Consider the following 16,946-nt stretch of genomic DNA (forward strand, 5'->3'; position numbering starts at 1 on the left):
AGGCATGGCTTGGCAGTTCGGGCTGAACTGTTCCCATGAGGCACAGGGTCAGACTGATTTGCATATGGCCATGTCTGAACTGGGGTGGCAGAGTGGGCTAAAGAACGGTGATGGATTAAACCCAGATCTGTTGACTGGGTGTGAGTGTTTTGATTGGTTCAGATGCTTCGTCCATCACCACCCCCTTTTATACCGCTTTGTTCGCCATAAGTTGGCAGGGTATGCTTAGACGTGAGTCCCTTGCTCACTTTGCCACCAGATTCAGATGCTCCGTCCATCACCACCCCCTTTTGTACCGCAAGATGGTGACCTAGGCAGACGTGAATCCGTGAGGCTCCTTGCAACGGACTCCTTCCCCCAGCCAAAGTGTGCATAATTGTCCCCAAAGTTGCAAATACCTGGCTCATAAGTGAGAGGGAATGAGGAGCTACATCTAGGAGTGCCTGCGGAGGCTCCCCACTCCAGTACAGACGCCGATTCGGCCTCGAGCCCGGGAGGGACTGCCCCTGCGACACCATGCCCAGCAGCCTCGGCCTCGAGTTTCGTGCAGCCAGCCAGGAGCAGCGTCAGCTCCGACGAGGGATCTTCGCTACACCTCCCCCGCCTCTCTGCAGCTTCCTTGCTTTTGTTAGGTGTGGAAGGTAGTCAGGACCCCCGGACCACGACGAGCCCCGCACTGAAAGTAATCACTTTGAATGTGAAAGGGTTCAACAACCCCATCAAACGACGAACCATCTTATCATACCTAGAGAATTCAGGCACCTCGATCTGTCTTTTGTAGGAGACGCATCTCTTACGCAAAGATTGTCATAGAATGGGCTATCGGGCATTCCCACAACAGTTCTACTCCTCCACCACTGACAAGAAAGTGGGGGTAGATGTATTGGTGGCTAGGCACTTTCACCGTCAGGTGGGTGATAAAGTAGCCGAAATCAAGAGCAGGTTGTTGGCCTATTCCATACGGGTGGGTGACATGGCCATGGTTATAGGTTCCTATACGTACCCAAATCTGGTCAAGAACTCTTCCTCAAGGGCGCCCTGTCAGAAGAGTTATGCTCTCAAGCACGATATACCCTAGTGGGCGGGGACATCAATCTGGTTATGGATAAGGAGGCAGATAGATCAGGCCACTGTTTTGGTTCAACAGGGGCGATTTTACCAGAGGGGAGGAGCTGGCTGATCAGTAGAGGTTTGACGGATCTATGGCGGGAGGCACACCCTCATAGCACACATTACACATTCTATTCACATGTGCACCACACTTACGCCAGGTTGGACCACTTTATAGGCTCCACGTAGCTCGTCCCACTAGTAAAGGGAGTGGAAATTAGTCCAGCTGCACTCTCAGATCATGACGCGGTAGTAGTGACGATTACAGTCCTCCGGACTAAGTCAAAGGAAGAGCGGTGGTGACTGCGGGAGGCCCTCCTACAAAGGAAGGGAGTAACCCAACAACTGCACATGAGCATCACTGACTATATTGCACTCAACGACAGACCGGACGTACCCATGACAGTGGTTTGGGGAGCACTTAAGGCTGTAGAACGGGGGGAACTAATAGCTATTTAGGTGGCGGAGGCCAAAGAGCATAGAGAAAAGCGGAAATCACTAACAGCTAAGGTAGCTTTACTTGAGAGGGTGCATAGTCGCACTGGGGCCCCTAGGATATGGAGGCAACTAAAAGCTGCTAGGGCGCAACTTGCCGGACTAGACCTCGACCGAGCAGAATATGCTGCCCTGCAGCTCCGACACACATATAACATGGGAGGCGATAAAACGGGGCGACTGTTAGTGAGTAAACTTAGAGCACGGGTTCAGCGGTCCAAAATCACAACCCTCTATGATGCTCAGGGAGAGAAGCTAGGCGATGACAACAAAATAGCTGGAGCCTTCAGGGAATTCTATGCATGGCTGTATAGCGAGGACCGCTCTATAGACAATGATGGGGACGCCTACCTGTGCAGAGCAGCGTCGACGGCGCTTGACGCCACTGGAGCAGCCTCCTTAGATGAACCTATCAGGACAGAGGAGGTGGTAAGCGCAATCTCCGGCCTCAAACCTTTGAAATCGTCCCGGCCGGCTGGCTTGTCAGCCGGCTTTTATAAAACTTTTTGCCCAATCCTGGCGCCGCTCCTGACTAGACTCTTTAATTCATTCCAAATGGCTTGGCTCGATACCTCCTGACATGCTGGAGGCAGACATCATTGTACTGCCTAAGCCAGGCAAAGACATCACCCAATGTGCCGCTTACAGACCTATCTCCCTACTCAATGTAAATGTAAATGTGGGTGTACTTGTAAAGCGCACTGCGACTCCTTGCCGGAGTATCGTGGCGCTGGATACCGCTGGGGAACCCGTCCTGGTTTTCCCTGTGAGATGGTCCCTTACTGGGTATCTCCAAGGTGAAACCAGGCATCCCCGGCGACTTGTGGGGGGCCGTTTTAGAGATGAGGCAAGCTTAATGCCCAGAGTTGCTGAGCGTGATCCCTGGTTAGAGTAGGCACCGAGGCGAGAATTATCGAGTCCGTTGACCCTGGTCCACGACCCTGCCGCGTCGGGAATTGAACCCTGGTCCCGGGCCGTTCTCTGCTTCTGGGTCTGCCGCCTCTAACCAGTGAGCCACACCACTCCACAAAAACTACTCAATCTTGACCTCAAACTTTTTACGGGGGTACTTGCCTCAAGACTAGGCCCGCGATTACCAGGCATCATTGAACCAGATAAATCTGGCTTCATTCCCAACAGGCAATGTAGCGACAACGCCAAACGCCTCTTACACTTAATAGATAAGGCTCACTACAAAGAATCCGATGCTACGCTCCTATCGGTATACACCGAAAAAGCGTTTGGCAGGGTGGACTGGGGTTTCTTAGATAAAACTATGGCGCATTTTGAAATTGGAAACCGCTTTAGGGCATGTGTCGCCAGCTGTTACGACAAACCCCGAGCAACGATTTGCGTTAATGGCATAGGATCATGACCATTTGACATTAGGAGAGGCACGAGGCAGGGATGCCCACTCTCACCCCTCTTATGTACGCTCTATGTTGAACCCCTAGCACAGCGGATTAGAGACATTCCCGACATAGTGGGCATCATCTTCGGGGGCGGGGAGGGGGGGGGGGGGGAGTCACACGTCATTAGCATGAACGCCAACGACACGCTGGCGGAGCTAGATAACCCCACACAGTCACTGCTCACCTTCCTAAGGGAACTGGAGGCCTTCGGCAGGGTGTCCGGTTTCAAAATGAATACGGGGAAATCTCTGCTCCTTCCTGTGGGTCGCAACACTCAAAAGGTCGATGGAAAGTCCCCGGTATACGGGGGCCTTCTGCCTCACACCTCCATACCATACTTGGGGAGAACGCTGGCCCCGTCCACTGCTCAGACAGTCATTTGGAACTACTCGGATCTCAATTCCTAAATACAGGGCGACCCGAGGAGATTTCAACAGCAACCATTATCACTACTTGGCCGTGTTGCGGCGGTAAAGATGTCCATCTTACCCAAAATCCTATATGTATTTCAGACCATACCAGTAAGTCCCAGCCCCCCATGGGAAGTATACAGAAGTTGCAGGACGCAGTGCAGCATTTTATATGGGCCAGGAAACGACTGCGGATACGAAAAGACCTCTCCCACAGACCTCCTGATGAGGGAGGACTGGGGATTCCTAATTTGCTGCGGTACTTCCAGGCGTCGTAACTACAGTACTTGATAGAGTGGAGCCGCCCCGAATCGGAGAAGAGATGCCTCTACGCTCTGGAAGATTCTCTTCTTGAAACGATCCGACAGACCAGCCTACCTCAATAAATCCCCCATCACTTGTACGTTGCTGCGGGTATGGGATACAGTGGCAGCCAAGAGGGGGCTTACTACCTTTCCCTCACCGCTTAAGCCTCTATTTGACAACCCAGCATTTGAACTGGGAATGGAGGGGCGGGCGTTCCAACAGTACCGAAATTCGGACTGTAGGTCAGCGGGTCATTTATTCGACCTCGAAGGATTCATTCAGCTCTCCGACCTCATGGAATTGTATGACCTTAAAGCCCCACAACGCTACCAATACTTTCAACTTCGACACAGCCTGAGATCCGCCCCCTAGTCGGCAGAAAACGGACGGCCTACGAAAAGTTGCTCCTTACCAAAAATACTGACCGACACATGATCACAATGCTCTACAAGATGATCGGTCCCCCGGCCCCCTCGCGGCAATCGGCCAGCCAGAAACGATGGGAAAATTAGCTAGGGAGAAACCTATCTGGAAAAGAATGGCAAGCCATATACTATAGGGCCATCCACACAGCCAAGAACACTGCTAGCAGGTAAACAGCGGTTAAGGTTGCGACCTTTTGGTACCCGACACCTGTCAAGCTAAACAGAGGCAATCCCGACCGCAGCCCAACTTGCCCCAGAAGACTCCCCTAAAACCTAGACACATGGCAGTCCTCACTCACAGAGCTCTCAAACTTCAAGGTTATGGCACACCGGGTGGGGGTCTTAGGGGTGAGGGGGGTTTCTTGTTATTTCCTATATTAGGCATTCAGAAGCGGATGGGCAGAGGACCAATAGCGCCCAAGCCTAGTCAAGCATCCATGGACAATTGCTACCCTAACGAACTTTGGCCAGTTTGAATTGTTACTAGGGGAAGGGTTGGGGAATGGGTCTCCTAGAGACGTTCTAGGGGGGCATATAAGAATTGTATTGTATGACTTCCGCTGCACTGCAAATGTCAATAAAACAAAGTTGAACAAAAAAAAAGTGTAAAGGACCAAGGTGCTCTATAAGTGGTAGTGTGGATGAGCAGCCTTAGGCCTAACACAGAGAAGTGTAAGACATTTATTGCACACACATGTTCAACAATGGACACACGACTCATGAAGGAAATCCAGACCAATTTTATAGAATTATACTTTGTACTTTACTTTGAGACCCAGGTCTTCATAATAAGGTAAGTATGTTTTTAATTAAAAATACTTTTTAATTTAAAAAATCGACACTTAGGAGCTTTTTCACGCTGTCCAATGTTATAGTTATCATATGGGGAATACAATATTGCGGTTAAAAGTTAAGTATCGAACCTACAATTTCAGTCTTCGGAGCCAAAAGTCAGCAAGGGTCAGGTAAGTAGCAACAGTGCACCACCAGCGACACAGGGGCGGCGGGGTGCAGAAGTCAAAATCGGAGTACTCAATGCTTTCCAATGGAGACAGGAGGGGGGGTCTGGAGCCACATTGTTTGCGGGTAGGTAAATCTGTTGCAGGGGCCAGGCTTTGGCAGTTAGCCCAAGCATGTGAGGCCACAAAGCAGCACCAAACATGCACCACCAGCAGCACCAGAGCGGCCAGTTGCAGGGAGCAAATTCAATGTTGGGCGCCCAATGCTTTTCAATGAGGAGTCTTTGGTCGGCAAAGAGGCTGCAGGCATGGCACCGGAGGAAAACCAACAACAGCAATTTAAAAATTCAAGGACACTGTTCCAATATTTTACAGCTTAAAAATGAAGAAAAATGTAACATTTATAATGTGGACAAAAACTTGTAGAGACTAGCAGAAGGCCATGTAGCCTTTGTTGGAGTCGCAGTTCAGTTTTTCCCTGTTTCAGTCAGGCTGCTGCCCAACCATGGACAGTGTTATTGACTCTCTGGTACGACACTGTCGGGTGGTTGTATGAGTGTCATTGAACACTAATGGAACTTCTGGACCTCCAAACTGGCTATGTTTGATCACTAGGCACTTCGGAACAAGGTTAACATGGTATATAATGCTTCTACTTTCACTTTTCCCTAGTTTAGCTCACTTCTCTTGCAACATCACCAGCATTTGATCAAACAAGCTTGGACTACAGAGTCTCCCAGTATGTGTTATCATCCATATCCTCATGGAGTGCTTTAAGAATACGGTTAGCTTGACAGAAAATGTTGTGTCCTAAAATTACCTAAAACAAATAGTGCCTCCATAAAGTTAATTTCTATAAATTTGCACCCTGTAGAATGATGTTTAGTAAACAATTTTTAGGACACTATATTTATGTCAGACAGGTGTTTTCTATAGGATAGTGACATACAACCGTCCTCATACTTTTATCCATTATGTTCATGGTTCTAATTAGGTTCAAGGAGATTATACAATCCAACACCAATGCAATCCAGATTTGCATTAACACCACAAATGACACTGGCTTCCTTGAGGAACACAGCCCCCCCAATATAGGTCTTCTCCTCTGGCATTTACTTGTTCGACCTACTCCGACATCAACAGTGGTTAAAAATGTGGGCATATTTTTTGATGAGAAAGTGACCTCTGTCAAATGAGTCAGAATTGCAACTAAGAACTGTTCCTTATAAATAAAGAAAATTTGCAAAATCTGACCCTCTTGTCTGCACAAAAAATATTATAATATATGCAAGGCTATCTTTCAAGGTATTATACAGTAGTCAAGGGCATTTCTTTCATTTTCTATTTTTTAGAAATAATGGTCTCTGAAAGCAGAAAAGAATGCCAGAGTTTACGGATCAAGAATTGCATCCTTTTCAAATTATACTTTTGGACATAAAGATCCCCAAGTATAAAGTACTATACAAATATAGGTAGTGAGTTGGTTAATGCTGCATTTTAAAAACAGACATGTTTGTGTTGGAATACCATCATCTTTAGAAGCTAAATCCTTAAACTCAGAAATAAAAGGGATGCATGGATAATGTCTTCTTGGGTGATACATGGGACGGCAGACTTCTATGAAATTTTTGATAATCCTCACAGTTCAGAGATACAGATACTTGGCTGTCAGAATCTATGAACAGCCTTTAATGCTTGGCTAACTGCCATATTCGTTTTGTGGAAAATAGTCTCAGGAATATGGGAAAATACATAAAATGTATATCATCACATAAATGATCCTGAACTGATACCAGTGTAATCCCAACTAAAGAGAAACCACTGCAGCCATAGACTGAAAGCTTGTCATTTTTTTTATTTGACTATTTTATCTACTAAACATAACTAAACTTACCTGAAGACTTTCTACAACAGGCACAGGTGTTACTGGTGCATGAACAGGTCCCATTCCCTCATAGAAGGTATATTCAGCTTTGTCTGTACTAATGATTGTCCAGGAAGCTCCATCGTTAATCATTTCTTTATTTGGTTCTTTTGGACATGGAGTGGCCTTTATAAAAAAAAAAAATAAACAAAATTGTAAATGATCTAGACATTCTAAAAAAAACATTTGCTGTAGAGCCTTGCTTTCTCCAACATTTCACTTTTTAGGTTGAGCCTGGCGGTAGCGCGCATGCACTACTCACTCTGCGAGGCATGCTGTATTAGGGTATGCAGTAGAAGCCCGCCCACTCTCCTCCCATATTTGTCATTGGCTTGTGTCATGGTACTTCTTAAATGGTGTCTTGTGATATGTAAATACGCTTGTTAGTCCCTCCTTGGTACCGCCTTGTCTACATTTGTTACCGCCCATAACGACTAGCCCTTTTACTTCTATTGTTACACGGTACGTCCATTTTTGTTTGTGAACACTATTTTTCTTTAATTCGTTACTGGTCCTGCAGGCACTACATGCAACACGCCATGCGCGATATGTTAAACAATGGCAGCGACGCCAGATTCAGCACATTCGCTTTTATCTTTGCACTGTAAAACATGCAGGCAGCCCTTATACAATTGCGGCAGCATGTGCACGGCGCCAACTTTCATCTTTTCAACAGGGGCGAAGTGCTTTATATTTCATCACTCACTGCACCCAGTTTTATCTTATTTTTCTTGTTTTATTTGCAATGGCGGCTTGCGTAATATTTACAAAATGCGTGGCTCGCCTGTTTTGTTTTGATCAACGAGTGCTCTGGCGTTTGGTTCAGGTCTTCTCTGCATTTTCCTTTCTGCTTTACATCTAGTTTATTGTTGTAAAAAAAGTGCCCTGGGGTTTTGGCAAAGGATACATTTGCTGCACGAACAACAGGCGTCGCACCAGCCAGCCCACTCCCAGCCTATTCAACAACTCACATGACCTGAAACATGGGAAGCACTTCAGAAGTAAGGAAAGGGATTGTCTAATATTACGTGGGTTATGCAGGAAGAGGTTCTGTCCATCCTGGCGTAGTTCGCTCTGCTGCATGTCTCTGGCTTTCTGATAACTTCCTCTCCTTGGCTGTACACAGAGCTGTTAATCTGTTATGTAGATATATATAAACTGGCCCAGACTCAATCCTAATCACTGCACCACCAACAGCAACCACAGCACTTGCCTGTCTTCGGTCTCTGAACTGATTGTAACTCTGCAGTCAGGTTTGGATATGTTCTGACTGAGAAAACTACCTGCGGCTTCACCAGACAAGCATTTGCAATGCAATGGGTCTCGCATTTACACGAGTTTAAGATATTGGCATTGTAATGATAATGTGTTTTATTTATGTTTCAAAAATCAAAACATTAATAAAAGACATTGTCATTTACAATGCCAATAGCTCAAGATACAAGAATACAAGAATTATTGCATTGCAAATTCTTGTTATATTGTAGAGACCACTAATTTGTTTGTGGAAAATGCCCTTTTCATTCTCACATGAATACCAGCATCATCTATTAAAATTGTTGGGGTCAATTCACTGAACAACTCTCCTTGTGCTCCCTTTGAGAAGGAGAGAATTATTTTACATCAATTAAACTTACCAGTAATAGCTCCATAAAAATACATTGGCAAGTGTCTGGCTTATAATGTTCATTTTGCATTGCAATTAACATCGCAGATAAACAACATTTGTATGCTAAATCATTTAGCAAAAGGCGTCACAAAATGCAAATAGGACGTTTTAACTTATAGGTAAATTGTTATTCATGGCAAGGTTGAGAAAATGACATTAAAATAACTTAGAAAAGAAGAATGTGCAACTTACCGGTGAATATACACCCAGAGCTTTGAGAAGAGCAAGTTTTATCATACTTTGATTCTACGATTGTCTATCATAGTTAACGCTCCCATTTGCAAATTCAGGACAGTGCAAATAAGTGTTTCTACACTGCACAACTGTTCCTCATTCTATGCCACCTACGAGCGTGACATTAGCTCTGCTGTCACAAGAGATTAACTAAATTCTTTCCGAATAAGAGTGACATACAGAAGACTTGTAAGCAAGCCTGAGATTGACTTGCCAATTGATAATCTAGTCAGCAAATGAGTAAGAAACAGCTGTACAAGCTGTGCGAGATAGCGAGTTTAGGCTCTCTCACTGAAGGCTCCTAGTCAAATGTAATCAGTAAATTTGCATTTGAATATAGGACAGCAGTCCACATATATTTCAAGAACTCAAGTGACATACTCACGAAATTGCAGGACTAAACAGGGTGCTTTCGTTATTGGTCACCGCACAAAATTTAAATACTACCCTTCACCAAGACCAGGGCATTGTAGGCGCTAATATCAAGATCAGCAGGACCTAAAGCAATCTTAGAAATGATCAGCTGTATAGGTTTGTGCAACTGTGCTGCAATAACATGAGGACGGCGTTTGCTTCTCTAATACCAACCTATTACTGCGTTGCAAGAAACAGGATTCTTATACAGAGCATGCTCCAATGTGACCAGAAGATGGCAGAGTTTATTTGGTAGTAGCAACAACAGCATTTTGGCTAGAAACGCTATATAGTGGCATAGACAGTGTGCTATTTACATGTTGAACAGGGAACGTACAGAAGGATATGGATGAGAGGCGATTTCTTAACAAAGGCAAGCCAACACAAATGACTCAAAAATACACTTATATGATAGTGGATTTATGGTGAAAGTTAGCTGCTGTGCACTTACTGATCATAATTCATCGAATGCAGTGATTCTTAAGAGCAGAATCGAAAGGGTTGGCAGAGAATAGCGCCTATTACATGTGAGAGTGCCAGAAAGAAATGAGTAAGAGCAGACTTGAAAGCTGCCCAGAGAGGACTGGGGGTGACCAGGACACCGAAGTTCGCTGAACGAACTTTACGAGCTGGGACTTATCTTCTGAGAATTGAAGAGCATTAGTTGGTTTCATACTCGAATGAATACCAGCATCATCTATTAAAGTTGTTGGGGCAAATTCACTGAACAACTCTCCTTGTGCTCCCTTTGAGAAGGAGAGAATTATTTGAAATTAATTAAACTGACCAGTAATAGCTCCATAAAAATAAAGTGGCAAGTGTATGGCTTAGAATGTCCATTTTGCATTGCCTTAACATCGCAGATAAACAACATTTGTATGCCAAATCATACAAAGTGCCAGAAAGAAAGGAGTAAGAGCAGACTGAACGTATGTTACAAGCTGGGACTTCTCTACTGGGAATTCAAGAGCTTGGTTTTGAAGACTAGTATTACGAATAGCATTGTTCTAGGTAACAGCCAGGCGCTTTGGTGACGATAGCTGATGTAAGGAATGTGCATTATATATTAAAAATTAAACATAAAATACGACAGCGAGAGAAATAAGAGGGCATCAGTGGCAAATTCAAACTCCTAACCGAAATGAATATATAAGGAGAGGGGAACATTTTTTGGAGAAGTCTTGGCTATTTTATAAATCATTCACTAAAGAGAGTTGCTGTTCATAAAAGAAAGGTGCGGGTATTGTTATTTAAGAAACAGAGGAAGTCGGAGACTTTTACTTGATGCCCTCACACACCCGAAGGATGTCAAGCTTCATCATAGGGCGGGGCTCCTCGTTGGGGCGCAGCTGCAAAGCCCTACGGGTCCCCGAAGGGTCACTTTATCGTAGATCTTTTGTTTATCCAGCCTTAAGATGTGTACGGGTCAGTATTGATATTGTGGTAGGCGGGCGATGAGTGGTGGGCTAAAAAAATTACTTGGGGGTATCCAGTGTGAGTAGATTTAATAAAGAGGATCCCTCGGTCATGGTTAAAAAAACAAATAGGTTGAATACTGCTCAAGGGTTGTTATGGCCCTCAGTAGCTGAAATGATGCTGTGCTATTTAAGAAAGTGAAATGCAGTAGGTCGACATATTTTGCGCTTCACGTGGTCTCAGAAGGAGATCTCTGGCACGTCTTCAGGACTAAAAGGGTGATAAAGGTTTTGATAAGTGAGTGAAGAGTGGCCTCATTAATTGAAGTGGTGCCACTGAGAGGACCTGGGAGATGGTCCACTCTATCATATATAGGTAGAATTCACCATGAGTCAAGCGAGAGCGTGCTAGTCGTCACAATAGTTGTGTTGCCAAGCACAGTCTCTTGCACCTACCCGACCTCTCGGTTGCTCAAGTCGCTGGACCTTCAACCAGCTCGCTGCCCTCCTCTTTTTTCTCAATTATTTTATAAATCATTCACAGGAAAGTGTGTGTATGTGTCCACAAATGTGAGAATGAGTCAGTGATTTGATGGATAAATAAGAATCTGACTGCATGACTAAATATTAGGTGAATGAGTGAATGGGTGAATGGTTACAAAATGAGACCAGGGAGGGATGGCTGTTGAGTAGGTGAAGAAGTGCTCTGATTGGTGCAAACAGTCTAAAGTCTGAGGCTGGACAGTGGGTATGATAATGTTACAAAAATGTCAAGATTTGAAAATATTGTGCCAATGCAACCATTACATTCAGTCTGCAATATATAATGACAGTATTAAAAACGATGGGAAACAGACTTGCTTTACTGTTGCACGCAATCGGAGGTGTATAGTGAACTCCTTCCTCCAATGAGTAGACCCAAAAACTGTTGGGGTATGTTTCGGGCGTTTCAGAGTGCGAAAGAGGATGGTGAGTCGGATCCAGAGAGTGTGGAGCTTGATGTGCTACAGGAGGGGGGGGCTGCAGCAGCTGTGGATGAGGAGTGTGTCAATTGAAGGCCTTAACGTTGTGTCAGTGTGGTGTTTTGCGCCTGACTTTTGAGGTGTTTTGCATTGGGGGTTGCTTGTGACGGCTGTTCTGGTTTGTGGCGACCGCTGTCCCCTTCCCGGAGTGTTATCCCCCCCTTAGTGGGCATTTGCTTATCTCCCTTAGCCTAGCTGAGGGGTTCATGGTTGCGGTGCAGAGTGGGAGGTGGGTGGTGGGCACGGGTTTAGGTAGTCTGGCTTGTTCTTCTTTTGGGGTGGGTGGGTTTGTTATTGTCTGGGGGATTTTCCCCCCGTTATTCACCTTTCCCTGGGTCCCTGATGGTGATGCCCTCGACTCTGGGTTTCTACGCAGTTCTTTCCGGATGGCTATTTCAATCCTGCCAATCTGGCACGCCGTGCTACGCCTGGGTCTGATTTTGTTGGCGTTGCGGGGTGTACACCCTGCTTATATGTTATGGTCTTCCAATGGTGGCTACTATGATCTATTGCCTCTGCACACTTGTTCCACACCTGCAGTTTCGCCACCAGGCCCTCGGGCTGTTGGTCTTTCCGGCTGTGTAACTTACCTTTCCCAGGGATTTTTGATGCCGCCGGCCTCCGGGTTGTAGGCGATGTCGGCTGTGTATGTGACTTGAGGGTGCAATAAAGTTTAAATTTAAAAAAAAAAAAAAAAAATAATAATAATATAATGACAGTATTGCCCTATAATGGAACACAAAGTCATTCCACAAAACCTAGCAGGAGGCCTTTCTTTTCATTTAAGGTAGACACAATAGTTAAGACAGAGTCCTGTCTGTCATAGGTTTCCCAAAGTAGAGCTACCAATGTATTTGGCCCAGATTCTCCTAAAGTGCCAAGCCAGGTACTAGAACAGCACACCACTACAGAGGACCTGAGTGACAGCAAACCTAATATCCTCTGCTTGTGCAGGCAGAAGGGAGCACCACAGTCCACCCCACTGGTATGCACCACGGTAAGTATAAATGTGCTTGGTGTATGTACTGAAAAACGTGCATCTGATCGAGAACTCTCGGGCAGAAAGACTGAGCTCAAAAGTATTATTCAAGGTGCCCTCACAGAGTAGATCGGTTCTCTTCATTGTAGTCATAAATATTTTAATAACTCTGCACTGCTTGCATTGACTCAGAAGTACTGATCCATATGTATATATTGTCGATGTGCATAAACTAAAGTGTGCCTGACTCCATATATTCCTGAGATGAAGAGCACCCTTTAGGAGCATATCAGAGGTGACATTTTTCCCTGCATGTAGTCTTTCACGTTGAAAAAATATCCATTACAAGACTGCATTGCAGCATCTTAGTTTTAAAAAAAAAGATTTAAAGTGTCTAATCTGAAAGGAAACAATATAGCCTGAGAGGCCTATGATGAAAGCTGTGGAATAGCATTCCTTCCCTTCACGACACCAGGAGCTTTCTATACCCATGGTGCACTGTACTGGCGTTTGCCTTTCAGAGCCATTTCATTTTTATGGATAATATTGTATGAATATCTTGCAACAGTGCACAGCCCTACCCAGCTAGGAAGGCATGTGCATTGTAGATGAAGATATCTACAATGCATCAGTAGGACTATGTCACGAGGGGGGCCAGTTCGGAAGCGAGAAGAGAAACGTTATGAAGACGAGAGCTATACCAGTCTCACCTCTCTCCCCACAGCAACCTGAAAATTGGAACCGGGCAGAAGCAACGCTCTTCCGCCCGGACGACAAAGCCGGTCCCTGTTTCTTTAACTGGGCCGAATTTGCAGAAGGCCACGCCCCCTGGGGACGTCACAGAGTCAGACCTGCCAAAACCCGGAACAGAGGGCAGGGAGGCGTGTCCTACTCCCAAAGGAGGAAGCAAGCGTGGAGAAGTCGCCGAGCTGGACGAGAGGAGACCGCTGGAGGAGGAAACGAGCGGAGAAGATCCCTGTCGACGTGGAACGGGGCCAGGAGGCCAACGGTATGGCGCATCGCCCCAGCCACACGTCAGGAGACGCGTGGCTCAACCAGGCACGGGCACGCATCTCGGGTTGGGCTGGGAGGAAGGGTTTCAAACTCCCGTAACCACACAGGCGTTAACTCCAGTCACTCCCCTTTCCCGAGCACTACCGGCACGGAGCCCCGACCTGCTTGTGTACATATTGTTTGGTATTGGGCACCGTGTGACTCCTCACTACCCTTCCCTATCACTATATATAGTGGGAACACTGACTAAAACCAAGTCTGTTGTCTTTTTTTTACTTCGGACCGGCGACTGGCCCCGGAAGCACCCTGGAGTGGAAGAGAAGAGGAAAATCGCTTCTGAGAGGGCGCCTATCCCCTGACAAGGAACAAGAAGCGACCCTACCTTATTACAGACAGAGCCCTAGGCGAAAGAGACTGTTAAAACCAATAAAAACTGGGTTAAACCACTTAAAGTTTCCGAGAGTTCCTCTAGCCCGCTCACACTGGTGGAGAATGCGGGCATAGAGGCAACCATTGGTACCGAAAAGATGGAGGACCTGTTGCAGCACTTAGTGAAAGGCCAAGAGCAACTAGGGTGGGCCGTTGAACAACAGCTATCCTCCGCCCAAGCGGACAGAGAAACCTTCAAATCCACGAGATCTGCCCAAATCGAGGGGTTGCAGGAAATGATAGTGGAGCCTCCGCCCAACCCCTACCGGGAACCCCGAAGCCCCCATCCCAGTCCCTCGGGGGCATCCCTCCAGAAATATATACCCGGAGAGGACCCCGACGCGTTCTAATTGAACTTTGAAAGGGCTGCACATGCGTGTGGATGGCCCCTAGAGAAGTGGCCGTTTTTTCTTGCACCCCTTTTGTCTGCGGAGGCTCAGGCGACTTATCAGGTGGCCAACGCTTCCGGGAATGTCCCTACGCCACCAATTAAAACAATCATCCTAGACCATCTGGGTCTTGATTCTGAGGCCTATCGCGTACGGTTAAGAAAGGAGAGGGGCACACCAGGGGAAAACCCAAAGACTTTGTTTTTTCGTTTAAAGATGGCCGCTAACAAATGGCTCACTCCTGCAGTATCCTCTAAAGCAGAGGTATTCAAACTTTTTGGCTCAGAGCCCCCCCTAAGCAAAATGTTTTGAGGTCGGGACCCCCTCCAAAATTTATTGCAAGGATTGGGGGAGCAGGAGGAGCATGGCTGTGCGCAGGAGGCAGGGCTTATGAGATGATTTCAAGAGAACTTTTTCTATAGCTTATAAACCGGACTAGCTATGAGATTTATAAAACAGCAAATGCATCAAACAAAAACATATATTATCCCAAACATACTTATTACCATAATTGGGGTGTTGAGCCCCTCACACTCTTGTACCCCAATGCAACTACACCTGCTGCACTAATAACTGCAGTCCTGAGAAGCAGGCTATCTCCTCTGCATCTTTTACCTCTTCCCCACCATGACGGACCATCACCTCGGTCCAAATACTAGAAAGGAAAATAAGCCACCAGGCCCTTTTTATAAAAGGTACAAAGCCATAATTGTGATGCAGCAGGCCCCTTAAACCCCTGGGCCCCAGTCCTGCTTCATCTGCTTCCTTAATGATAACCAGCAGTGGCCACTTACACACCTGGCAGCAGTTCCAGCTCCACTAGTCAATGGCCATTTAAAAAAAAAAAGAGACACCACTTATATTGTCCCCTTTTTAGGTTTCGACCTGGCCGTAGCACGCAGTGCTCCGCCCAGGCGAAAACTTTTGTTAACAGTATGGATGTTCGTCCCGCCTCTGTTTCCCATTGGCTAGCTCCATAAATGGAGGCTAGCCATTGGAACAGAGATCTGTCCGTCAATTGCGGAGCAGATTTGAGGGCGTTCCGGCCATTTTTACTCATCTTGCCCCTTTGGACACGTCAGTGCGGCGGTGGGCGGGGTTTATTTTTCTGTTCGTCGAGGTTTATTTTCGTCATTCCGCGGCCGACCGCCGCCGGAGGAAGTCCAGGTCCAGGTGAGTGCTTTCCGTGTGTTCCCGCACCCCCCTTCCGCTGTCCGTCTTCCCGTTCCTGCCACCCCCTGCTGTTCGTGTCCCCGTTCCCGCCCCCCCCCGCTGTCCGTGTGCCTGCCCGCCCCCCTCCCGCTGTCCGTGTGCCTGCCCGCCCCCCTCCCGCTGTCCGTGTGCCTCCCGCTGTCCGAAAGTTTGTTGCAATGTAATGACTCCCGCCCGGTGTACACTGTCCCTCCCTAGCTCCCCTGATGTCATTTCTGCAGCGTTGTGGGGTTCACCGCGGAGCGTCGATAGAAGTTTGTGGTTTCTTACTACTTGCAGAGTAGTCGCATTCCAGAGGACTTTCCCTTCATTATCCATCCCTGCTTTTCGAGTACAATTGAGTAAAGCCTTGCCCCTTAAACAATTATTGGGTGATGGCGATTCCCGCGCAGTGCACGTGACGTGGGGCACATGCCGTATTGAGGGAGTAGTTGTAAAGAAGTGTATTTTTTTTTAAAAGCGGATGAACAGTGTTCTACGGTGCCGGCGCCTAGTGAAGCTTTAAGAAAATGTAGGGTAGCGTTTGGAAATACAAAACTGGAGTTTCGTAGCACTGCATGTCAAAAGTGTTGCTGTTACTGAAGTGAACGATCATGTCCACTTTTGGAAGAAGAATGATAGACTGACAGTCTGGCTGTGATTTAAGTCTGTGGGCTGCAGGTTGCGCGAAGATGTCGCAGTGAGCGTTTCATCCACCGGATTTATTTGACAAATCGATGATGTCACTTAAGGCGATGCAGGGGGCCCTCGAGCATGACTGAGTAATATGGCCCTTGCGTGCCCGGCTTTTATCAAGATTTGTAAGTTTAGGCGTTTCGCACTGTTTAAGAAAAGACGTGAAAAGAGGGTGGTAAACTGGTAATCTAGAGAAAAACGTTTGTAAAATAAACACTGTGTAAGTACTCGTCTCACATGAATTTTCCCTCGGGCGCCCGTTCCCTTTTAGTATCTGCCCTAAGCTCCAGTGTGTGCGTGCATGTGACTGCTCCAGAGTGTGTGTGTGTGTTTGTGTGACTGCTCCTGGGGGTGTGTGGTGTGTGTGTGTGTGTGTGTGTGTGTGTGTGTGTGTGTGTGTGTGTGTGACTGCTCCAGGGTGTGTGTGTATGTGACTGCTCCAGAGTGTGTGTG

At 46.6% G+C, this 16,946-nt stretch overlaps 1 protein-coding gene across 1 annotated transcript in view; it reads right to left on the reverse strand.

Annotated features, from left to right (window-relative positions):
* RBPJ (recombination signal binding protein for immunoglobulin kappa J region) overlaps positions 1-16,946 on the reverse strand; it is a 308,921-nt gene that overhangs the window by 80,366 nt on the left and 211,609 nt on the right. The window contains exon 9 of the mRNA XM_078678369.1: positions 7,012-7,167. Within this exon, the coding sequence (XP_078534495.1) occupies positions 7,012-7,167 (156 nt within the window). The remainder of the gene's footprint in view (positions 1-7,011; positions 7,168-16,946) is intronic.

This window comes from Lissotriton helveticus, chromosome 2_2, assembly GCF_964261635.1.
Source record: "Lissotriton helveticus chromosome 2_2, aLisHel1.1, whole genome shotgun sequence".
Lineage (NCBI taxonomy): Eukaryota > Metazoa > Chordata > Amphibia > Caudata > Salamandridae > Lissotriton > Lissotriton helveticus.